This window comes from Eutrigla gurnardus (assembly GCF_963514095.1).
Source record: "Eutrigla gurnardus genome assembly, contig: SCAFFOLD_54, whole genome shotgun sequence".
NCBI lineage: Eukaryota > Metazoa > Chordata > Actinopteri > Perciformes > Triglidae > Eutrigla > Eutrigla gurnardus.
This window is the reverse complement of record NW_028155488.1, coordinates 166,214-192,414: the sequence shown is the minus strand read 5'-3', so window position 1 is coordinate 192,414 and position 26,201 is coordinate 166,214. Positions and strand designations below refer to the sequence as shown.

General features: G+C 45.6%; 3 protein-coding genes across 3 annotated transcripts; all 3 read right to left on the bottom strand.

Moving 5' to 3' along the window:
* Positions 1-3,215: 3,215 nt before the first annotated feature.
* LOC311010265 (zinc-binding protein A33-like) lies at positions 3,216-5,243 on the bottom strand (the record flags this gene model as incomplete). Its single annotated transcript, XM_084040799.1, has 2 exons — positions 3,216-3,256; positions 3,995-5,243. 2 exons carry the CDS (start codon positions 5,241-5,243, stop codon positions 3,216-3,218), a joined length of 1,290 nt encoding a protein of 429 aa, XP_083896925.1.
* Positions 5,244-11,538: 6,295 nt separating this feature from the next.
* On the bottom strand, positions 11,539-13,045 carry LOC311010264 (nuclear factor 7, brain-like; the record flags this gene model as incomplete). The annotated part of the gene is made up of 1 exon (XM_084040798.1): positions 11,539-13,045. One exon carries the CDS (start codon positions 13,043-13,045, stop codon positions 11,585-11,587), a length of 1,461 nt encoding a protein of 486 aa, XP_083896924.1. The 3' UTR covers positions 11,539-11,584.
* A 2,328-nt stretch (positions 13,046-15,373) lies between these two features.
* Positions 15,374-16,834, bottom strand: LOC311010263 (nuclear factor 7, brain-like; the record flags this gene model as incomplete). The annotated part of the gene is made up of 1 exon (XM_084040797.1): positions 15,374-16,834. The coding sequence occupies one exon, from the start codon at positions 16,832-16,834 to the stop codon at positions 15,374-15,376; it is 1,461 nt and encodes a 486-aa protein (XP_083896923.1).
* Between the last annotated feature and the right edge of the window lie 9,367 nt (positions 16,835-26,201).

The window sequence follows — 26,201 nt, the reverse complement described above, 5'->3', positions numbered from 1 at the left end:
AGCAAACGCGGCGAATTAGCACGTTCAACTAGCCCGGTGAATTAGCATTCTGGTTGATAACTTGAAAAAGGTTTATAACTTCAGACTGTGGATTTATTGTGTTAAAAAAAAAAAGTCGGGATAAGCTGATAAGCTCATGGTGATATTACGAATGGTGTGTTTATTTTGGAAATGTGTAAATACTGTGAAAAAATGCTAATTAGGCCTGTTGGTCAGCTAATTCAGATAATTTAGCAGACATGGTTAATATTATGTGCTTAATGTGTGAATATATTCTTTGTGAGCTATTTTATTAAGCATATGGATGCAAAAGTTAAAGCATATATGTGAGTGAAATGTTATTATGTGAAGTATGAGGGATTGTGTGATAGTGTGTGTAACTCTGAGAGATAAAAAAGAAAGAAAGAGACAACACACAGTGGACTTTTGATAAGGACAATTATTAATTTTCCCTGCACGTTTTGTGCAGGCTGGTTTTTTGTTCATTGAGATCTCAATTTTTTGTTTTTTATTTTGGTTGGGTCTCAACGATTTATCTAACAATTATTTGCCATATTTGTTTTGGTATTGATAATTTAACTTCAAATTGGGCCAGATGTTTGTTTAAATTTTGTCATGCCCAATTGTGTACCAGGTTAAAGGTCCTCGTTACAAATATAAAAAAGTGTATTGAAGTGAAAAAAAATCCATTTAAAGCTATTGTTTAACTTAAAGGTGAATACCGGAAAAAAGTGAAACAAACCGTTTAACATTGAAACAGAAACCAATACAGTGAATTTAAACGGTTTAGCTGTTGGTGTGAGTTATTGTGGGAAGAAATAAAAGTGTTTCATTTACTACTTTACTGCTCTATTTTACTTTCAGTCTCCTCTTAGAACCTAGACATTAGACATACCTGCAGGGTTGGTGGAACACACGCCAGGTGGGTTACACTTGTAATTCTTGTTAACGTGTTTTAAGTTTTGATCACAGACCGCCGAGTCTCCACACACACACACACACACGCACACACACACATTCCACGTGGGTCTCTTCCTTTGTTTAGCTTAGCTTTGTGTGTTAGGTAGTTAGGTAGTAAGGCTTTGTTAATTGCAGTGTTATTGATTGTGATCATTATTACTGATTTTAATACATCTTATTATATTATAACTAGCGGTCTCTTGTGCTTGTTGTGTATATGTCACTGGATAACAGCAGGTTGTGAAGGCTAGTGCTTGAATTTCACGCCTTTTTAATTGTTCGATTGTTGTTATACTTCTATGCCAATGAACAGGATGATTGGCATGTGAGTATAAAACCTTTATATTGAGAATGAATACCGTTTTAGGTTATCTTTTCCCTGATCCCAGGGTGGTGCCCCGTAGATTCATGATTATATCATTGTCGTTGCAACTGAAATTCCAGTTTAGTCTAGTGCAGGTGAGAGTTTGGCAATGAAATACCAGAAGACATAATATCCGAATCTGAAGATCTTTTAATGCTGCAGCATGAGCCATTCCCAGTGTGACACAGGAATGACTGAAGAGTCACTGTTTCTGTTGGCACTTATAATGCAGTTGAATTTACATACAGGTCTGACATCCTACAGCCCCCGTTCCAGGTGTCCCCAGAAGTTGTGTTTGATCAAAGGGTCATTGTCTTATCCTGCATCAAAGGGCTTGTCTAGCGACGCCCCTGGTGACAAATGGTCCTGCAATACCTATGAGGACAGACAGCCATTTGCCCACAGAAATTCATGATTAAATAGGAATTTCCCTCACATCATAATAATTTATTAAATATAATTATTAATATCGATAATCATATTGACATTAATAATTAGCTGTTGATAACCCCAACACTACGTTTGACTACATTTGACAGACAGGAAACATGAACACAGGAGAACAAACAGAAGCTCTGCAAACAATACAATAAAGATTCTTGTTAGAGATGAAGATTAAGGGGAACACTGCTGGCAAACTTTCAACATCGACAATTCAAAGATAAGGTCAGGTCTTTGCAGCCAACAGTTGTAGATCAATGGATTAGACGTATATGATTTTAAAAGGCTGGATCTATTTCTGATGAATGTGTGGCAAAAACTGTATGCATTGATTTATTGTGTTACTATATCAATGTCATGTCCACCTACCAGTCTTATCAAACATGCTGAAAAGGAGTAAAACATTACAAAAGGGAGTAAGTTGAGTGCTTACTGGCACAACCGTCTTTTCTTTCAAGTGATCACACTTGACAACTTGAAGCTTCTGACATTGTGTAAAATGTGTTCATTGTAAACTCAAGGTTTTTAAAGTGTCCATCACTTTAACGTCTTTATAGTTATGTGTACAGTTTGTGTTTTATTAATTAAGACTTTGGACCTGATGTTTTCTGACATTTTTACAGAGGCTCCAAATGTGTCATATCCATTCATTTTCTGAAATGGTCCCTGTGGCCATCTTTGAACCAAATCATGTTGTTTTCCGTTCTATATCTATAACCGTGTGGAGCAGCACACTGTCGACTAACAGTCCACGTGTAAAGATGTTTTATCCAAAAATATTAAAATAAAAACAATGACACTATTTAGACTGAGTTCAAATTACACAGTGGCTTTCAGGGAAGCCCTATTTGCTGGTGTTCACTACGACTTCCCAAAGCACATGCACCCATATAGACACAATAACAACAAGGCAAGAATCATGCAAGAAGTTTAATATCCTCATCAGAGCAAACAAAACACATCATCACAAAGCAGAGGAACACATGTAATATCTCTTCTCATACACACCCCTTCATGAACAACACATCAGGTGAACAACAAAGCTGAGCGTTATTTAGCTGCCGTAAGTTGTTTTTAACAAAGCAAAATAAAACTGTCTGTCTGCGGCTCGCAGCTCCCTCTCTGTCTCTCTCTCACTGTCTCTTCACTTTCCTCACGTTTGTCTGTTGGTTGCTCCAAAAAGATGGAAAATTGAATTAGGGACAAAAGTTATGTTTACAACCATGAGGTGTGTAGGAAAAACACAGAACTGTGTTAATTACTGGACAGACAGATGTTCAGAAAAAAGAATGGTATATTTACATATGTATACAAGGAGTAGTTCATTTGGAAAAACCACAGAAACTTTGAACGGTTCCTAATTGAAGAAGTGACCCGGAAGTAAACAAGTGGCCGCCATGATAAGAGCTGTTTGAATTCTCTAAATGCAAAGGAAAGGAGCTCCAATGCTTCATTTCAGAGCTCCTTTAGTATAGGATGCAACGGGCCTTCCTATACGAAAGGAAAGGAGATTAAGCCGACACAGGAGAACAAACAGGAGCTGCTGGACCTGAAGCCGGTCAGTGAACCAGCTGTTTATAAAACCAACATGGGGAGAAGTGGACGATGCGCTTTATGTAGTCCATTATTGTAGTTTCTCCAGCGCAGACGTACGACAATCGCCGGTGCCGATCATCAGCTGTCAATCATCAGCGGCCGCGTTATAATGACGTAGCTTAGTGAAAGTCCGGTCGGATTCTCTGAGCACCGGGGTAGACTTTTCCTAAGTCCTTTTGAGTTCTCCTATCGCCTTTCCTTAACCCCGTGACGTTTCCCCCCAGAGGTCAAGGAATAGGAGATAGGAATAGGAGTTAGGACCTTATTTTTTGACGATTCGACTGCACCCTCAGAGTGCCGCAATCAGGAAGTAAGCTTTGAGAGACAGGCAGGCCGTCCAATTATTTTCTCTGCACATTTTTGATTGGACGGGGTTTTTACAGTCCTGCCACGGCCACAGATGAAAATTTCAAAATATTTTTCATGTCAGAGCATTTAATGTATTCATTGCTATCGGTATGTTACAAGGATTTCAAGGTATATAACAGAAAGTATTTCTGGATAGAATCTCCTACTCAACCTTTAAGTGTATTTGAACAGTAAATCATTATGTTTGGTTTTCATATTAAAGATTTTCTTTAAAAATCTGAACAAACGACGACCACCACTCTGAATGAGTCGCTGAGAGCTCACCTCCCTCCCTGAACATCACAGAAACCTCACTTTGACATATTTTGATATCAGCTGTTTTTGCATCACCAGCTCTTCCGATATAGAACCGGGGGAAGAGTTTCTCAGTAAAAGTGTCTCTGTAAGTGTAGATGTGAGTCATGTCTTCAGGGTTGTAGAAAGACACCTTCCCCCCATTATAGTCCAGCTGGACTCTGATCCTCTGGAGACTCTTCTTCACTCTGACAGTCTTACCAGATCCATCAATATATTTTCCCCCGCGATACAATAAACACCAGATTCCATATTTTGGTGTCACATATATCTCTCCCTTCCTGTCATATGACTCTTTAGCCAAACCTACATTCCAGTCTGGATGGTCTCCCACCTCCACCTCCCAGCTGTGTTTCCCTGAGCTGAAGCCCTCAGAGCCCAGAACAGTGGCATACTTAGAGTTTCTCTCTGGATTGTCAGGAAGCTGCAGTCTTTTGTCTCTCCGTCTCACCCGGGTCAGATCATCAGACAGACAGAGTCTGGGGGCTGCAGTGTTTGGGTCCAGAATGACAGTTGAATGAATGTTGTCTTTCTGCAGGTCTTCTTCAACAGCAGAGATACTGTCTGACAGAGAGGAGATCTGATCCTGGATCACCTTCATCTCTCTGCTGATCCTCTTCCTCTTCTGCTCCTCTTCCTCCCTCAGAGCTGCCAGTCTGGACTCCTCTTCCTCTTTCAGGAACTGGTGCAGCTTGTTGAACTCTGCTCTGATCTGTGTCTCCGTGGACAACAGCTGCTTCTTGGAGTGTTCAATCATTCCATCGTATGTTTCCTCCACTTTTTTGTGTTTGACCCTCTTGTCCTTCAGAGACTCCAAGTCAGATCTCATCCGGTCCTTCAGGTCTCTGACTGCTTGTTCTATAGGAACCACCTTGTGACCCTGGTGGAGAGAAAACTCACAGACAGGACACACAACTCGATCTTCATCCTCACAGAACAGCCTAGCCTCTTCTGGGTGTTTACTACACACCACCTCCACCTTCTCCTCTCCCTTTTCTGTCTCAGGTGATCCAGTTTCCAGGGTGAAGTTCAGCGGAGGAATATCTTTGGTGGATTTTCTTTTACAAATGGGACAGTTTTTGTTGTTAGCCTGTTCCCACAATCCTTGCAGGCAGCTTGAACAGAAACTGTGGTTGCAGCTCAGAGACACAGGATGACTGAAAGTCTCTGAACACACGTGGCAGGTCAGGAAACTTTCAAGAAGATCTCTCTCAGCCATTTCCTCTGGTGTGAATGATCCTTTAACAGCAAGACTCACCGAAGCTGTGTGATCAGTCCGTATGATCCGTGTTAATAGTCCACGTCCTTCTACCTGGAATGGCGTCGAATCACTTTTCAGTTTCACTTTCCAACATTTTAAGTAAACAAGCTGACATTTCATTCTATCACCAGCAGATGGTAGTATTTGATTTACTGTCAGATTTCACAGCAACTTTCTATGTAAACAGTTTATTTGTAAGTGAAAAAGAAGATAAATGAGAATATGCATTGACATTGTAAACAAATGGCTGAACACAGAAACACAGAGGCTAAAACCATTCAGAATTTGTGTTTAACACGTTTTGTATCAATGTAAATCATTATTTAATTAAATGACAATGTCCTCTTCCAAGACAGTGAAAATACTACAAAAGAAGTATTTCACTTGTGTAAATGATCCTCTGAAAATACACAGACACATAATACTCACCTTTACATCTCATTGTACGCAATACAAACGTGAATAAAAACCTAAATGTAAAACAAAACCTACACGACCATTAATGAATCCTCCACCATCAGGCCAGTATCATCAGTCTCTCACTGGCCTGCAGAGGGCAGTAGAGTAACCAAAAGTTGCACTCAAGTAAGAGTATTGTAGCGCCGGGGAGCCTGTACGCTTGAGAGGGACTCCATTGCCCATTACGCCTTGCGGCCGGAGGCGGATATAGCTGGGGGCGGGTGTTATGTTTTTCCGGGGCCTTCTTCTAACGTGTATGCACTGTTGGTGGTAGCACAGGTTGCTAATAAAGCTCTTCGAAAAATGAGCTATCTCCGTTGTTCTTCACACGAGCCGAGCTCGCCACATTGGCCACCTGGTGGCCTAACATAAAACTCCCACGCTACAATGGAGATGAACCACCAGAGACTTATCTGCTCCAAGTGCAGCTGGCGGCACAGCTAAATGCTGGACTGAGGGAGAGACAGTGGGGCACGTCGCCCTCGCCCTGGAAGGAAAGGCCCAACAGGTCCTCACGGATCTACAGCCAGGGGAGCTCCTACAGTGGGCCGACATCAAGCGGGCTATACAGCGCCGGTTTAGCCACCGGATGTTCCCTGATGACGCCAGGAATGAGTTGGCTCGCCGGCAGAGGAGAGAAGGGGAGAGGCTGGGCGCCTACGCTGCTGACCTACAGCTTTACGCAAGACGAGGCTACCCAACCTTCGATAGTGCCACACAGGAGGAACTCGCCCTCCAAGCGTTCATCCAGGGCCTCCAACCAGAGCGACTACAGGAGCACATTCGCCTGTTTGAGCCAATGACACTTCCCTCAGCACTAACCGAGGCAGAACGGGTGGAGCACGTCCTGCAGCCAAAGGACCGCACTCCTCGGGAGAGACACCGGGTGTGCCAAGCGGTCTACGAAGAGAGTGACGAAGAGGAGGTGGCATGCCAGGTGACATCCACATCCCCCCATCCACGACAGCGACGTCAAGGGCGGACCCGCAGAGACGTGGAGGGCTGCTACAGGTGCGGGGAACCAGGCCACATGGCACGCCACTGCCCAGCCCCCGCTCCTCGACCCATACCGGCCCAACCTTTGTTAAACTAGTCCGGGGGGGCACAATGAGGGGACCGCCTCCCGGGAACGATGCACCACCCCTCGTCGATCCATACGCAAGACTCGGCCGGCTGGGCAGCGGTCGAGGACTGTACCTGCACTGCGCACTCAACGGGACCCCATGCAGGGCTCTGGTTGACACAGGCTCCACCATATCCCTGGTCCGACCAGGAGTTTTGCCCAATATTAAGGACGCCAGGCCACGAGGCTGGAAAATCACACAACGCCATATAACCACAGTCACCGGTGGGCGGGCCAAGATGAGAGGAGAAGGGCTGGTTCATGTGTCTGTTGCTGGCCAAATCACCAACCACAACTTCTGGTTGGCCGAGATCCAAGACCCCTGCATCATTGGCCTGTACCTCCTAACCAAGTGGGTCGCCTACATCGACGTCACCAGGGCCGAGCTTCATCTGTGATGCTCGACACAGCGGCCGCCGAAGTTCCGTTTGCACCACTGGTACGGGGGGCTGCCGCACCCCCTGCAGCAGCCCAAACACCATCAGCTGAAACCAGAGCTGCTGTCGAGGATCTGCTCCAGCGGAGCTGTGAGGGTCTAGACCCGGAGCAAAAGGGCCAGCTGCGGGAACTGTTTGCTGATATCTTCGCAGCCAACGACGAGGACTGTAACCGGACTAACTTGGTCCAGCATCACATTGACACTGGAGACACACGGCCCATTCGTCTCTGCCCACGCCGCCTGCCCTTCGCCAAAAGGAACGCGGCCGAGGGGAAAATCAGAGAGATGGCAGCGGCGGGGGTCATCGAGCCGTCTGATAGTCCATGGGCGGCACCCGCAGTCCTGGTGAGGAAGAAAGACAGTACCTGGCGGTTCTGCGTGGACTACAGATTCCTCAACGAAGCCACCAGGAAGGACTCTTACCCGCTGCCCCGCATTGACGACGCCTGCGACCACATTGCTGGGTCTAGGTGGTTCAGCTCCCTGGACCTCCGCAGCGGCTATTGGCAGGTGGAGTTGGCAAAGGAAGCGTGACCAAAGACAGCGTTCTCTATTGGTCAGGGACTGTGGCAGTTCACCATAATGCCCTTCGGGCTCTGCAATGCCCCGGCCACCTTTGAGCGCCTGATGGAGAGGGTCCTGGCCGACATCCCCCCAAGCCGCTGTGTGGTGTATCTCGACGACCTGCTGGTCCACGCAGCCGACTTCGAAGGGGCTCTATGTAACCTGAGAGACGTTTTCAAAGCCATTCGCCAGGCCGGGTTACGTCTGCACCCGAAAAAGTGCAGCTTACTCCGGCAGCAGATGTCCTTCCTGGGCCACGTTGTCAGTGCAGCAGGGGTGTCCACCGAGCCGGGAAAGGTCGCTGCAGTGAGGGACTGGCCAGTTCTTCAGAACATCCAGGAGCTGCAGAGTTTCCTAGGGCTGGCCTCCTATTATTGGCGGTACATTAGAGACTTTGCTACCATCACCAGCCTGCTGCATTAGTTGACCCAAAAGGGCCAGGTGTTCTGGTGGGGCGAGGACTGCACTGCCGCCTTCATGCAGCTCCGGTCCGCCCTTACGACAGCCCCTGTTCTGGCTTATCCCGACCCCAAACTACCGTTCATCCTGGACACCGATGCCAGCAATGTTGGGGTCGGTGCAGTGTTGTCCCAGGAGGGGGAGCATGGGGAACAGGTAGTGGCCTACTACAGCTGTTCTTTGAGCCGGCTGGAGAGGAACTATTGTGTCACCCACAGAGAACTGCTGGCCATCATCCTCGGGCTCCGCCATTTCCGTCCCTACCACTACGGGCAGAGGTTCCTGCTGCCGACTGACCACGCATCCCTCACCTGGATGTTGCACTTTAAAGAGCCTGAGGGTCAGCTGGCCAGGTGGCTGCAGATACTGCAGGACTACGACTTCGAGGTACAACATCGCCCAGGCCGGCTCCACAGCAACGCTGACGCCCTGTCCCGTCGGCCCTGTGAGATGGGGGACTGCAGGCACTGCCAACCCGCTGAGGAGAGGGAGGTGTCAACCCCTAGAGTGGCAGTCCTGCACGCTGACCCCCCAGACAATGGCAGCAGTGACCACGAGGCTCTCAACCCCCATCAACTCCAGGAAGATCAGAGGCAAGACCTTATCCTCTCCCGGGTTCGGAGTTGACTGGAGCAGGGACAACGACCAGCATGGACGGCTGTATCCCCATTGGACATGGAGACTAAAGCCCTTTATTCCCAGTGGTCCAGCCTGGTCCTCCGGGGAGACCTCATCTATCGTCGCTGGCAGGCTCCCATGGGGCATCGTCACATCCACCAGCTCCTTATTCCTCGTTGACGGCGCTCACAAATCCTCCAACTGGTCCATGGTGCAGTGGGCTCTGGGCACTTCAGGGTTTCGAAGACATTACATCGTCTCCGGTCCCGGTTCTACTGGCCGGGTTGTCACCAGGACGTGGAGCTGCACGTCCATCGATGCGACTCCTGCACCGCCAAGAAAGGGCCGACCCGACGCTCTCATGCCCCTCTGCAGCAGTACCAGGTGGGGGCCCCATGGAGCGGGTGGGCGTCGACATCCTCGGTCCATTTCCAGTCACTGACAGTGGGACCGGTATGTCCTCGTGGCAATGGACTATTTCACCAAGTGGCCAGAGGCGTACGTGGTTCCTGATCAGACCGCCACTACCACTGCTGAGTACCTGACCAACGAGATGTTCTGCCGGTTCGGGGTGCCAGAGGAGCTGCACAGCGACCAAGGCCGGAACTTTGAGTCCCGGGTTTTCGGGGAGGTCTGCCGGCGATTGGGGGTAAAGAAGACTTGCACGACTCCACTACATCCGCAGAGTTGGTGGAACGGTTCAACCGGACTATGGCGACTCAACTCGCGATCCTGACCAGCCAGCAGCAGTGGGACTGGGACCTGCACCTCCCTATAGTTCTGTGGGCTTACCGGACGGCAGTCCAAGAGTCCACCAAGTGCACCCCGGCAGCTCTTATGTTTGGGCGCGAGCTGCGCACTCCTGTGGACCTGGTCTTCGGTCCTCCTCCTGAGCCTGAGGTGGAGGGCGAACCAGGGTTGGACTACTTCTACCACCTCCGCGAACGGCTGCGGGAGGTCCCCGAACTGACACGCAAGCCCCTGGCCGATGCTGGGGCCCGTCAGAAGCGGGCCCTATGACTCTCGTTGCCGGGGGTTGGACTTTGCTGCAGGAGACCAGGTGTGTGTGTTTAGCCCGGAGTGAAGGAAAGGGTTGTCCCCTAAACTCATGTGCCAGTGGGTGGGGCTGTGCGTGGTGTTGGAGAAACTGTCTGACGTGGTGTACTGGGTCCGGATGGTTAAGCGCAACCAGGTTGTGGCCCTTCACCGGGATAGACTGGCCCCTTAACAGCCGTTGGCGCAGGCAGTGGGGGAAGTCTCCACTCTCACTGCAGCTGAGGCCGACCCGGAGGTCCAGCCTCAGCCCCTGTTACATTCTCCTGACCCGGCAGGCGCACCTTCCCAGTGGGCTCGCCGGCCAACCCAGGTGCCTCGACACCTGCGGGACTATGTGCTGGATTCTTAGGTTGCTGGGGGCAGCTAACCAGCTAGGGGGGGGGCTGTGTAGCGCCGGGGAGCCGGTACGCTTGAGAGGGACTCCATTGCCCATTACGCCTTGCGGCCGGAGGCGGATATAGTCGGGGGCGGGTGTTATGTTTTGCCGGGGCCTTGTTCTAACGTGTATGCACTGTTGGTGGTAGCACAGGTTGCTAATAAAGCTGTTCGAAAAGTGAGCTATCTCCGTTGTTCTTCACACGAGCCGAGCTCGCCACAGTATTGTTACTTTCAAATAATATGAGTCAAGTAGAAGTAAAAAGTAGTCATCCAAATAGTTACTTGAGTAAGAGCAAGAAAGTATTTAGTGGAAAAACTACTCAAGTACTGAGTAACCTCTGATTTACTGGTTCAATAATCAGAGCATCAACGTAAAATAGACTAAATAGAAAATATAAATGTGCAAATTTAGATATTGCCAAACAATATTTCTGTCACTAAAACAATATTAAATTTAATCTCTACAAAATAACAAAAAATGAGGCAAATTCAGCCGCAAGAAACACTAATAAATCCTTTAGCATGCTCAATTTAGTAAAGTCATGTTTACAACCATGAGGTGTGTAGGAAAAACACAGTACTGTGTAATTACTGGACAGACAGATGTTCGGAACATGCAATGGTATATTTACATATTTATACAAGGAGTAGGTCATTTGGAAAAAACACAGAAACTTTGACTTTGAATGTATCTGCAAACTGAATAAACCCCGCCCCCCTTTGTTCAGACCCCAGAGTGCCGCAATCAGGAAGTAAGCATTGACAGACAGGCAGGCCGTCCAATTATTTCTCCGGCCGTTTTTGATTGGACGGGGTTTTTACAGTCCTGCCACGGCTACAGATGAAAATTTCAAAATATTTTTCATGTCAGAGTATTTAATGTATTCATTGCTGTCGGTATGTTACAAGGATTTTAAGGTATATAACAGAAAGTATTTCTGGATAGAATCACCTACTCAACCTTTAAGTGTATTTGATGGACATGTTACATTTTCTTGCACTTTTGTTCAAATACGTGAAACTAAAGTAATATATAGAATATGTCTGACAATCAACAGTCACACTTGGTAGAAAGGAAACAGGGAGATTATTACATCAACATTCACTTTTTGTTCCATTCTGAACAGTAAATCATTATGTTTGGTTTCAAATGAAAGATTTTCTTTAAAAACCTGAACAAACGACGACCACCACTCTGAAATCCTAATGAGTCGCTGAGAGCTCACCTCCCTCCCTGAACATCACAGAAACCTCACTTTGACACATTTTGATATCAGCTGTTTTAGCATCACCAGCTTCTCCAATACTGAACCAGGGGAAGAGTTTCTCAGTAAAAGTGTCTCTGTGAGTGTAGATGTGAGTCATGTCTTCAGGGTTGTAGAAAGACACCTTCCCCCCATCATAGTCCAGCTGGACTCTGATCATCTGGAGACTCTTCTCCACTCTGATAGTCTTACCAGATCCATTAATGTATTTTCCTTCGTGATACACTAAACACCAGATTCCATATTTTGGTGTCATAGATATCTTTCCCTTCCTGCCATATGACTCTTTAGCCAAACCTACAAACCAGACAGGATGGTCTCGCACCTCCACCTCCCAGCTGTGTTTCCCTGAGCTGAAGCCCTCAGAGCCCAGAACGTCGGCATACTTAGAGTTTCTCTCTGGATTGTCAGGAAGCTGCAGGTTTGTGTCTCCATGTCTCACCTGGGTCAGATCATCAGACAGACAGAGAATAGGGGCTGCAGTGTTTGGGTCGAGAATGACAGGACTGAAGTGGACCACATCCTTCATCTTCTCCCAGACCCTGAAGGACAGGTTGCCCAGATGTTTGGCCACATCTATCAGCGCTCCCGAGACTGGCTGTGGATCTGACAGTGAGGTCTGGACTCTGGCTCTGGTCTGAGTGGATTTATAACTGCTGAGGAACGGCACGTTGTCTTTCTGCAGTTCTTCTTCAACAGCAGAGATACTGTCTGACAGAGAGGAGATCTGATCCTGGATCACCTTCATCTCTCTGCTGATTCTCTTCCCCTTCTGCTCCTCTTCCTCCCTCAGAGCTGCCAGTCTGGACTCCTCTTCCTCTTTCAGGAACTGGTGCAGCTTGTTGAACTCTGCTCTGATCTGTGTCTCCGTGGACAACAGCTGCTTCTTGGAGTGTTGAATCATTCCATCGTATGTTTCCTCCACTTGTTTGTGTTTGACCCTCTTGTCCTTCAGAGACTCCAAGTCGGATCTCATCCGGTCCTTCAGGTCTCTGACTGCTTGTTCTATAGGAACCACCTTGTGACCCTGGTGGAGAGAAAACTCACAGAAAGGACACACAACTCGATCTTCATCCTCACAGAACAGCCTAGCCTCTTCTGGGTGTTTACTACACACCACCTCCACCTTCTCCTCTCCCTTTTCTGTCTCAGGTGATCCAGTTTTCTGTCTCTTGGCAAAGGAGTCAGCCAGTCCCTTCAGGCTGAAGTTCACCAGAGGACGTTTTTTGGAGGATTTTCTTTTACAAATGGGACAGTTTTTGTTGTTAGCTTGTTCCCAGAATCGTTGCAGGCAGCTTGAAAAGAAGCTGTGGCTGCAGCTCAGAGACACAGGATCACTGAAAGTCTCTGAACACACGTGGCAGGTCAGGTAACTTTCAAGAAGATCTCTCTCAGCCATTTCCTCTGGTGTGAATGATCCGTTAACAGCAAGACTCACCAAAGCTGTGTGATCAGTCCGTATGATCCGTGTTAATAGTCCACGTCCTTCTACCTGGAATGGCGTCGAATCACCTGTCAGTTTCACTTCCCAATATTTTAAGTAAACAAGCTGACATTTCATTCTATCACCAGCAGATGGAAGTATTTGATTTACTGTCAGATTTCACAACAACTTTGTATGTAAATATTTAATCTGTGAGTGAAAAAGGAGATAAATGAGAATATGTATTGACATTGTAAACAAATTTCTGAACACAGAAACACAGAGGCTAAAACATTACAATTCAGAATTTGTGTTTAACACGTTTTGTATCAATGTAAATCATCATTTAATTAAATGACAATGTACTCTTCCAAGACAGTGGAAATACTATAAAAGAAGTATTTCACTTGTGCAAAACATTTCCTCTAAAATTACAAAGACACATAATACTCACCTTTACATCTCATTGTACGCAACACAAACGAGAATAAAAACCTAAATGTAAAACAAAACCTACACGACCATTAATGAATCCTCCACCATCAGGCCAGTATCATCAGTCTCTCACTGGCCTGCAGAGGGCAGTAGAGTAACCATAAGGTGTACTCAAGTAAGAGTATTGTTACTTTCTAATAATATGAGTCAAGTAGAAGTAAAAAGTAGTCATCCAAATAGTTACATGAGTAAGAGCAATAAAGTATTTAGTGGAAAAACTACTCAAGTACTGAGTAACGTCTGATTTACTGGTTCAATAATCAGAGCATGAACGTTAAAAATTATTGTGTTACTATATCAATGTCATGTCCACCTACCAGTCTTATCAAACATGCTGAAAAGGAGTAAAACATTACAAAAGGGAGTAAGTTGAGTGCTTACTGGCACAACCGTCTTTTCTTTCAAGGGATCACACTTGACAACTTGAAGCTTCTGACATTGTGTAAAATGTGTTAATTGTAAACTCCAGGTTTTTAAAGTGTCCATCACTTTAACGTCTTTATAGTTATGTGTACAGTTTGTGTTTTATTAATTAAGACTTTGGCCCTGATGTTTTCTGACATTTTTACAGAGGCTCCAAATGTGTCATATCCATTCATTTTCTGAAATGGTCCCTGTGGCCAACTTTGAACCAAATCATGTTGTTTTCCGTTCTATATCTATAACCGTGTGGAGCAGCACACTGTCGACTAACAGTCCACGTGTAAAGATGTTTTATCCAAAAATATTTAAATAAAAACAATGACACTATTTAGACTGGGTTTGGATTACACAGTGGCTTTCAGGGAAGCCCTATTTGCTGGTGTTCACTACGACTTCCCAAAGCACATGCACCCATATAGACACAATAACAACAAGGCAAGAATCATGCAAGAAGTTTAATATCCTCATCAGAGCAAACAAAACACATCATCACAAAGCAGAGGAACACATGTAATATCTCTTCTCATACACACCCCTTCATGAACAACACATCAGGTGAACAACAAAGCTGAGCGTTATTTAGCTGCCGTAAGTTGTTTTTAACAAAGCAAAATAAAACTGTCTGTCTGCGGCTTACAGCTCCCTCTCTGTCTCTCTCTCACTGTCTCTTCACTTTCCTCACGTTTGTCTGTTGGTTGCTCCAAAAAAAATGGAAGATTGAATTAGGGACAAAAGTTATGTTTACAACCATGAGGTGTAGGAAAAACACAGAACTGTGTTAATTACTGGACAGACAGATGTTCAGAAAAAGGAATGGTATATTTACATATTTATACAAGGAGTAGGTCAATTGGAAAAACCACAGAAACTTTGAACACATCGGTGAACTGAAAAAGCCCCGCCCCCCTTTGTTCAGACCTCAGAGTGCCGCAATCAGGAAGTATTGACAGACAGGCAGGCCGTCCAATTATTTTCTCCTGACGTTTTTGATTGGACGGGGTTTTTACAGTCCTGCCACGGCTACAGATGAAAATTTAAAATGTTTTTCATGTCAGAGCATTTAATGTATTCATTGCTATCGGTATGTTACAAGGATTTCAAGGTATATAACAGAAAGTATTTCTGGATAGAATCACCGACTCAACCTTTAAGTGTATTTGATGGACATGTGACATTTTCTTGCACTTTTGTTCAAATACGTGAACTAAAGTAATATATAGAATATGTCTGACAATCAACAGTCACACTTGGTAGAAAGGAAACAGAGAGATTATTACATCAACATTCACTTTTTGTTCCATTCTGAACAGTAAATCATTATGTTTGGTTTCAAATTAAAGATCTTCTTTAAAAACCTGAACAAACGACGACCACCACTCTGAAATCCTAATGAGTCGCTGAGAGCTCACCTCCCTCCCTGAACATCACAGAAACCTCACTTTGACATATTTTGATATCAGCTGTTTTAGCATCACCAGCTCCTCCGATACTGAACCAGGGGAAGAGTTTCTCAGTAAAAGTGTCTCTGTGAGTGTAGATGTGAGTCATGTCATCAGGGTTGTAGAAAGACACCTGCCCCCCATCATAGTCCAGCTGGACTCTGATCCTCTGGAGACTCTTCTTCACTCTGACAGTCTCACCAGCTCCATTAGTGTATTTTCCCCCGTGATACAATAAACACCAGATTCCATATTTTGGTGACACATAACCTTCTTCCTTCCTGTCACATGACTCTTTAGCCAAACCTACCAACCAGTGTGGATGGTCTCCCACCTCCACCTCCCAGCTGTGTTTCCCTGAGCTGAAGCCCTCAGAGCCCAGAACGTTGTTATACTGAGAGTTTCTCTCTGGATTGTCAGGAAGCTGCAGTTTTTTGTCTCCCCATCTCACCCCGGTCAGATCATCAGACACACAGAGAATGGAGTGTGCAGTGTTTGGGTCCAGAATGACAGGACTGAAGTGGACCACATTCTTCATCTTCTCCCAGACCCTGAAGGACAGGTTGCCCAGATGTTTGGCCACATCTATCAGCGCTCCTGAGACCGGCTGTGGATCTGACAGTGAGGTCTGGACTCTGGTTCTGGTCTGAGTGGATTTATAACTGCTGAGGAACGGCACGTTGTCTTTCTGCAGGTCTTCTTCAACAGCAGAGATACTGTCTGACAGAGAGGAGATCTGATCCTGGATCACCTTCATCTCTCTGCTGATCCTCTTCCTCTTCTGCTCCTCTTCCTCCCTCAGAGCTGCCAGTCTGGACTCCTCTTCCTCTTTCAGGAACTGGTGCAGCTTGTTGAACTCTGCTCTGATCCGTCTCTCTGTGGACAACAGCTGCTTCTTTGAGTGTTGAATCATTCCATCGTATGTTTCCTCCACTTCTTCGTGTTTGTCCCTCTTGTCCTGCAGAGACTCCAAGTCAGATCTCATCCGGTCCTTCAGGTCTCTGACTGCTTGTTCTATAGGAATCAACTTGTGACCCTGGTGGATAGGAACCTCACAGACAGGACACACAACTCGATCTTCATCCTCACAGAACAGCCTAGCCTCTTCTGGGTGTTTACTACACACCACCTCCACCTTCTCCTCTCCCTTTTCTGTCTCAGGTGATCCAGTTTCCTGTCTCTCAGCAAAGGAGTCAGCCAGTCCCTTCAGGGTTAAGTTCGGCGGAAGAATATCTTTGGAGGATTTTCTTTTACAAATGGGACAGTTTTTGTTGTTAGCTTGTTCCCAGAATCGTTGCAGGCAGCTTGAACAGAAGCTGTGGCTGCAGCTCAGAGACACAGGATCACTGAAAGTCTCTGAACACACGTGGCAGGTCAGGTAACTTTCAAGAAGATCTCTCTCAGCCATTTCCTCTGGTGTGAATGATCCCTTAACAGCAAGACTCACCGAAGCTGTGTGATCAGTCCGTACGATCCGTGTTAATAGTCGACGCCCTTCTACCTGGAATGGCGTTGAATCACCTGTCAGTTTCACTTTCCAACATTTTAAGTAAACAAGCTGACATTTCATTCTATCACCAGCAGATGGCAGTATTTGATTTACTGTCAGATTTCACAGCAACATTCTATGTAAACAGTTTATTTGTAAGTGAAAAAGAAGATAAATGAGAATATGTATTAACATTGTAACAAATGGCTGAACACAGAAACACAGAGGCTAAAACATTACAATTCAGAATTTGTGTTCAACACGTTTTGTATTAATGTAAATCATCATTTAATTAAATGACAATGTACTCTTCCAAGACAGTGAAAATACTATAAAAGAAGTATTTCACTTGTGCAAAACATTTCCTCTGAAATTACAAAGACACATAATAGTCACCTTTACATCTCATTGTACGCAACACAAACGTGAATAAAAACCTAAATGTAAAACACAATGTACACAACCATTAATGAATCCTCCACCATCAGGCCAGTATCATCAGCCTCTCACTGGCCTGCAGAGGGCAGTAGAGTAACCAAAGGCTGCACTCAAGTAAGAGTATTGTTACTTTCAAATAATATGAGTCATGTAGAAGTAAAAAGTAGTCATCCAAATAGTTACTTGAGTAAGAGCAAGAAAGTATTAAGTGGAAAAACTACTCAAGTACTGAGTAACGTCTGATTTACTGGTTCAATAATCAGAGCATGAACGTTAAATAGAAAATATAAATGTGCAAATTTAGATGTTGCCAAACAATATTTCTGCCACTAAAACAATAATCAATTCAATCTCTACAAAATAACAAAAAATAAGGCAAATTCAGCCACAAGAAACACTAATAAATCGGGCTTGTCCCGAGGCCAGGAGGGAGAACGCCGGTGCCTCGTGCGCAGAGCGGCCGGCGGGGGACGCCGGCGTCTACGGCGCGGGGCCGCAGGCGGGGGGCACCGGGGCTGCGGGCGCGGAGCGGCCGGCGGAGGGCGCCGGTGCCTCGGGCGCGGGGCGGCCGGCGGGAAACGCTGGTGCCTTGGGCGCGGAGCGGCCGGCGGAGGACGCCGCTGCCCCGGGCGTGGAGCGGCCGGCGGAGGACGCCGGTGCCGCGGGCGCGGAGCGGCCGGCGGAGGACGCCGCTGCCCCGGGCGCGGAGCGGCCGGCGGAGGACGCCGCGGGCGCGGAGCTGCCGGTGGAGGACCTAGGTGCCTCGGTTTCGGATACGGTTGTAAATGGACATGGTAGCAGTTTAGTGGAAAAAATGGACGGGGGGGAAACAGAAAACACAGAGGGCAGCAGCGAAGATAAATTGGTGAATGATGTGTCAATGGAAGACGTGTTTGATGAACAGTGTCTCAGCTTAAACGTAAGCAAAAGAAAGAAATCAGCTGATTAAGGGCAGGGTGGAGCTAAAACCAGGAAGACTCTGCTGAGCTTCTCTGATGAGCAGTGGCGAACTTAGCCCTTTGGGGGCTCCAGGCGAACAGTCATTTGGGGGCCCCTGCATCTACCGGTCTAATGTACCTTATATCGCATAATGAGATACTCCATACAAGGGATGAACAAAAGTCACTATCCTTCTTTCATGCAAATGTTAATTATCTATTTACAAATTGAGAATAACATACAAAACAATAAGATTAGTTATGTTGACACATTACACTGACTGTTAACCTTATGTCATCATTTACCTGAGGGTTTCCAGTAGGTCACAGCAGGGGGTTGGACAGGGCATTGGGGTCTATTTTTTGTCATCTGCAAAAGTAAAATAGCATACAAAACAATAAGATCAATTATGGGGACACATATTGACTGTTAACCTAAGATGTCATCATTTACCTCTTCAGTCTCACTGTTTATTTTCCTCTCCTGTCTCTGAGCTTGTTTGTTCTCCTCTCTCTCTCTCCGTTTGTCCTCATCTGTGAGCTTTTCTTTCTCCTCTCTGTGTTTGTCCTCATCTGCGAGCTTTTCTTTCTCCTCTCTCTCCGTTTGTCCTCATCTGCGAGCTTTTCTTTCTCCTCTCTCTCCATTTGTCCTCATCTGTGAGCTTTTCTTTCTCCTCTCTCTCCGTTTGTCCTCATCTGTGAGCTTTTCTTTCTCCTCTCTCTCTCTGTGTTTGTCCTCATCTGTGAGCTTTTCTTTCTCCTCTCTGTGTTTGTCCTCATCTGTGAGCTTTTCTTTCTCCTCTCTCTCCGTTTGTCTTCATTTGTGAGTCTCTCTCTCTCTCTCTCTCTCTCAAAACTTGACTTTGCGAGCCTTGGCATCAGCAAATCTTGCTATGACATCTTTCATGTCTAATGATTTTCTAATTTCCTGCTCAATCAAAAGAACAGCCAGGGTAGACAGCCTTTCCTGGGTCATGGTGGTTCGCAGGTATGTTTTTATGAGTTTTAGTTTAGAAAAGCTTCTCTCACCTGAAGCTACAGTAACTGGGAGAGTAAGAAGGAGCCTGAGTGCAATACTTAAATTTGGATACACGTCAACTATGTCCTCCTTATAGATGTGATTTAGCATCTCTGATGGTGTTGAGATGTCTGTGGGGAAGGACTGAACTGCCCCTTCTACCTCCAGCCTCAGGTCCTGAGCTTCAACATCTTCTGTGGCCTGCTCCAATTTGTGGCAGCATTCCCCTAGCCTTCCTGCCTCCTTTGTGATTGTCATCAGGTCCTTTGAGTACAGAAATCCATAAAGCTGGAAAAATGTTTCCATATGGGAAAACCTTTCTTTGACAGTGACCAGGGCTGTATCGACAAGAGGAAGAAAAACTTCTCGTTTGAAGATCTCTTCTGCTGTACCCTGTGTTTCCTCTCCTCCTTCGTATTCAAACTGTATTTTTGTTCTTCTCTTTCGGACCTCTGGCCAGCTCATTTCTACCTCAATCTCCTCTGCAATTTCCCTGGCATCAGTTTTAACTGAGTTGAATCCTGTTTCTCTGAATTCCTGTAAGAAGCCTGTAACTGCTGTGATTTCTCTTCTGAGTGTAGCAACTGACACTGTGGGGCTCTGCAGAAGCTTGCTTACTTTGTTGATCTGGTACAAAACATTGTACCATACAATGGTGCTTACCAGAAAAGGCCATGTCTGCATCTCCTTGTAGATCCCTCTCGCTGACGAGACAACTTCTGCATCCCTCTTTTCCTTGGCATGGTCCTCTAACACAGTCAACACCTTTAGGATGTCAGGCAACTGATAGCGAACAGCTTTGACAGCTTCAATTCGACATTCCCATCTCGTTGTAGACAGTGCCTTTACGGTAAAGGTCTTCACATGGTCCTTGAGGATGGTCCAGCGGTGTACTGAGGAGCTGAAGAGAGTTTAGAGACGCTGCAACAGACCAAAGAAACCGACTGATGCCACAGATGACTTGGCTGCGTCACCAACAACAAGGTTCAGTGTGTGACTTCCACAGGGAACACATAAGGCTTTGCTGTTGAGATCGAGCACTCTCTTCTGGACCCCTTGGTTCTTGCCCTGCATATTGCTGCCATTGTCGTATTACTGGCCACGACAGTTAGCAAGGTCCAAACCTAGTTTTTCTAGGTGCCCTAAAAATAACTCAAACAGGCCTTTGCCTGTTGTATCATGGGCCACCAGAAATCCAACGAAATGTTCGTGAACTGCTATGCCTTTTTTTAAATCACAATTGACTATGCGCAGCACAACCGAGAGCTGCTCGTTGTGACTCAAATCAGGTGTGCAGTCCATTATTACCGAGTAATATTTGGCTTTTTTTATTCGGTCAACAATGGCATCTGTTGTGCACTTGGCCACTTGGTTAGTGCTGCTTCCAGCTATCAGTATTTTTCCTGTGCTCTTCAGACCTTTCATGGTTGATTAGATGCATTGCAAGGTTTTTCCAGTCTTTAAATCCTTCCTCACTCAGTTGTTGTTTTTGTTTTCCAAAAAGGCGACAACAAAAGCAAAAAACACGGTCTGCACTTTCACTGTAGACTAACCAAGTCCTGTTCACCCTCTCACCATTTTTCATTACTATGTAATAGTATGCTTTTGTGAATCTGCGGCCCTTTTCATTTTGTGGAAAATCTTTATCTTTGACCTGGACTGGACCCAATTTGACTATCGAGCAGCGCTCTCTATCAGTGAGCAGCTTGGGCCAGAGTGCTGGGTCATCCACAAGAATATGTGTCTCGCAGTCATTGTTATCGTCATCATTTTCAATAACCGAAGTGGAAGAAGGACAGTGAGAAATATTCACTACCAGTTGTGCATCATTTCCGTCAGTTTGTTGACACACGTCATTAGCATCGCTGCTGGCTGAGCCAGAGCCACTTGGAACGAAAGGAGCAGTAACGTTACCAGTGACAGCAAACGACGATGACGGCTGCTCTTGATCCGCCGACGGTCCCGCTGCCACTGCGGTGGCTGTAAAAAAGCTGGATAGCTTTGGCAGCTTTGAAAGAAAGTCCTTCCTTTGGTCTTTCTTTTTCTTTTTATGTGACCCGCTTTCATACGATCGCTTCATGTTTCACTCAATTTATGTCTCACTCGATTTCTGTCTCCGCTTACTGGTTTGAATTTGACATCATTTCCGCATACGCGTGATGAGCGTGATGCGTGTAACATGGAATAGTCCATGTAGTGCAGACTGAAGGGGGGTGCACACAGAAAGATCGTCAAAACATGAGCAATTAGACATCCGGATGCTACTATTGTGAAGAGATTTTTATAAAAAGAATAAATATGGGGACAAAATATATGCATTGGGGCATTTTGGGGGCCCCAAAAACCTTCTATGGGGCCCGGGGCTCCAGGCAAATGCCTGGTTTGCCTAATAGTACGGCCCGCCCCTGCTGATGAGGAAGAGGAGGCTGATCTGACTGTTTCTCAGGAGGAAAGAGTCACTTCCTATTTGGTGGAGAAGATCAGGAGGTTTTTAGCAGAGACCAAAGGTCATAGAGCAGTGCAGATAGAGCAGTTCTTCCCTGATCTAATTGGTTTCATCAGATCTGTGAATCAACTTAGAAAAGATGGTGTTTTCAGCAATCTGGAGATTTTCAGACTCAAGAAGCTGGTGACAAAGGCAAAAGTCATTTTGGTTGGAAATGATGATTAACTTCATGAAGATGTACATTTTACTCTCTGTCACTGTATTTGCTGTCTGTTTTTGTGTCATGGCGAACATTAATATTGGGACCATTAATATTAATGGGGCACGCAATGAAGCAAAGAGAGCTTCTCTGTTTAAACTGTGTGAACTGAAGAAGCTGGATGTGTTGTTTGTCCAGGAGACTCACAGTGACGATAAAAATGAGGGGGACTGGAGGAAGGAATGGCCAGGGCAGGTTTTCCTCAGTCACAAACAGTCCAACAGTGCTGGGGTGGCAATACTTTTCTCCAGAGCCTTCAGTCCTGAGAATGTGGAGCTGCAACACGTCATGGCTGGACATGCTCTCATGGTTAAAGCACATTATGAAAAGGTTAAAATGGCCTTCTTTTGTGTATATGCTCCAGTGGTAACAATGAACAGAATTACTTTGTTAAATGAGTTATGTGACATTATAAGTGGTATATCTGATGAATATTTATTCCTGGGGGGTGATTTTAACTGCACTGCGGATACGGCGCTAGACAGGAATCACATGGAGCCCCATCCTGCCTCGTCTGCTCGGCTCAAGCGTCTCATTGAGACACATGATTTGAAAGACGTGTGGAGGGGTTTTAATGGCAGGAATAGACAGTATACCTGGTCTCACTGCAGAGACAACACAGTGTCTCTGGCCAGACTAGATCACATTTATTGTTTTAAACATCATTTTAGTGTTTTTAAAAGCTGCCGTATTGTCCCGGTGGGTGTGTCGGATCACTCCTTGGTTCAGTGCAGTCTTTTTATCCAGAATGTAAAGACATCTAGTGCCTACTGGCACCTTAACACAGCTCTTTTAGAAGACCGTTCTTTTAGAGAGGCTTTTAGGTTTTTATGGCTTTCACATAGGCAGAAGAAGTTCACGTTCACGTCAGTGCAGAGGTGGTGGGACTTCGGAAAAACTGTCATAATACTGTTTAATACAAATAAATTATCTCTAAATCTCGGTAAAACTAAATACATGCTATACGGTAAGAGAGGCAGCAATAACAATCCCAACATTCATGTAAACGGAGTTAATATTGAGAGGGTCCGTGAAAATAATGTTCTGGGAGTGATTATCGATGACATGTTAAGTTGGAAGCCACACATAGCACAATTAAAAAGGAAGTTGGCTAGGAGTGTGTCTATACTTTGGAAAGTACAAAAAATCCTAAATCAAAAAGCACTTCATCTGTTATACTGCACACTAGTCTCTCCGCACCTGCAATACTGTGCAGAGGTGTGGGGACACACATATAAAGGCTCCACACAGCCCTTGTTAATTCTCCAAAAAAGAGCCTTGAGAATCTTACACTATGCCAACTACAGGGCACACACCAACCACTTATTTATCGAATCTAAAATACTCAAACTATATGATTTAATAAACTATCGCACAGCACAAATGATGTACAAAGCTTATAACAGAACTCTCCCTCAGAACCTACAAAATCTCTTCATACACAGAGAGAGACACAATCTTAGAGGGAACATGATTTTCAGGCAAAGGAAGGTACGAACTACGTTAAAATCATTTTCCTTATCGGTCACAGGGGTTAGACAATGGAATGTGTTAGAAGAAGAAGTCAAAAAAACATCAACACTAAGTGGCTTTAAGAAGAAGTATGTATATTCAACCGTTGACCGGTATAGATTACTGCATGAGAGTTGATAAGTGTCTGAGACACGAATCAGTAGACATGTGTTGTGACGGGATGGGAGCATAACAAATAACAAATGAACATTCTGTACCCAAACAATAAGTTGGACCGAAGAAACTGTATGGTGTGATGTCAGTTGTACGTGGTAGGGAGTATCAACAATGTGTAGATAAATGAGGTATGAATACCAAGCGCAACTGTTACTCCTACAATTCACGATGGAGTTACTGAGCTGGTCACTGAATGCTATCGACAGAGTGTTCTCAACACGGCGTGCGGGTTCTGGTGAACCTGCGTGCCCGGATGGGACCTTCATGTCCGGCTACATCATGGATGGTTGGGGAAAGTGGAGAGTCATCTGCCTTGCCACTCTGGATGTGGAAGACGTCGAGAACGTGTACGTATTCGCGTTCATGACAACTGGAATGATCGCCTTGGGATGTGGAATCTTCATGCTACATCGGAAACTGAGAAAGATCGCCACGGAGGTGACCGGCGTGAGGGTGGACAACGCCACCACTCGGTCTACTGTGGTCGGGATGGGCTCTGACATCTCTGCAGTTCGTGACTCCACGGCACTGGTGCGAGTTGAAGTGGCCACTAACCGGGAAGAAATAGTGACCAATCGGTCAGCCATGGTCGGGATGCGCGCTGACCTCTCCGCACTTCGCGAGTTCCCGTCACGGAAGCGAGCTGAAGTTGCCAATAACCGGGAGGAAATGGCTAAGTCAAGGGCAGCGAAAGCTGCAGAGTACAGTGAGGATTCATAAAAAAAAAAAATAATAAAAAGGGGGGGGCTCCCTCACCATCTCTCACCATCTCCAAAACTAGTACCTACACTGGACTTTATTTTTTATCTTTATTTTTACTTTTCTATTTTTAATTTTTACTTCTCTTTTCCCTCGGACCTTGTCTACATGTTGAGACTGTTGCTCTATTGTGATGAACAATATGGACATGTGTGCAGACACACAGGTAATCTGTATGCACTGGACTTCAGCTCTCTGTACCACCTACTGCTGTAACATGTTATGTCAAATGTCACTAGGAAAAGGAAAAGTTATGTCAAATGAAAAATGCAATGAAAAGAAAAGATTCTGATTCTGATTCTATCCTGTGTGTAATGGGGGCGGGACCAGATAAGCCTTGGCTTCTCCCGCTTTCCCTTTCGGCCATGTGTATTTTTTTTACTATGTGAAAATGATGTGTGATGATGATTTAACTGACATGCCCGAAATAAACAAATAAATAAATAAATAAAACAATTTTGTCAACAGTATAATCGCAACGTCACCAAGCAAATCACCAGGGCCCTCATTTATAAAACTGTGCGTAGGATCCTTAGGCCTACTAAAAGTGTACGTACGGCAAAAAGCCAAAGTTTGCCGTACAATTATACGATGGCTTAATGGCTGTATGTATGTGTGTTGATGATACATGCACATAAATAAGGAGAATATTTAGTTATTCCCGCTGTGTTCTACAGTGATCTAATGGAAGGTATTACATGCAATTGGGCCGTCTCCTCCTCCTCCTGCGGTGACAGCGCTGATTCAATATTTCAAAATGATTTTGATTTAAGATACAAGTCAGATTTTAAAAGAAGGTGTTAACATGATAAAAACTATCACTCTTTAAAAGCGAGTTCATCATGATAACGCAGATCTAACGTATGATATGGAGTGTAATTAAATGTGTGCGAGTCATCAAAAATATATAGTTCTTCTCACGTTTACTGCTGATTCCCTTCCAGTCTCCAGAGTGTGCGTACCGATACGCATGCCTCAGAGTTTGCTTACGGGTACGCACACTTTCCCGTCAAGTTTGGTTTTTATAGATCACAACATTTGCGTGGAAAGTGGCGTACGCACGTTTCCAGCCCCGTTTTGTGGAACGCAAGCTTTATAAATGAGGGCCCAGGTCCCTTCAGGACCTGGAGACTGAGGTACAGCACTTACTGGGCTGTACAGGAGAACAAAGGCATATTGAAGCCCTTAAAAGTAAAAAGGCTGCTATAGCCAACCTGTTGGGCACCACAGCACCGGGAGCTTTGGTTCGGTCACGCTTCATGAACGCCTCCATGATGGACGCCCCTTCCAAGTTCTTTTTCGACCTGGAAAGCAAGAATGGCCAGAGGAAGGTTATCCACTGCCTGCGTTTGGACAATGGGTCTTCACTTACCGAAGTTACTGAGATCCGAAGGCATGCCACACGTTTTTATAGAGACCTTTTTAAGTCTGAGTTAGTGGAGGACCGAGAGCTGGAAGCAACCTTTCTGTCCGATTTGCCTCAAGTTGGGGAATCAGCTGGTTCTCTATTGTCAGCTGACCTAACTCTGGATGAACTTCATGTGGCCCTCATGAGCCTGGCTAATGGCAAGGCTCCAGGCATCGATGGGATCCCGGTTTACTTTTATAAAACTTTCTGGCCGGTGGTGGGTGAGGACATGTTGGAGGTGTTCCAGGAAAGTTTCAGGAGTGAACTTTTTCCTCAGAGCTGTAGGAGGGCTGTGATAACTCTGCTCCCAAAGAAAGGAGACCTCCAGGAC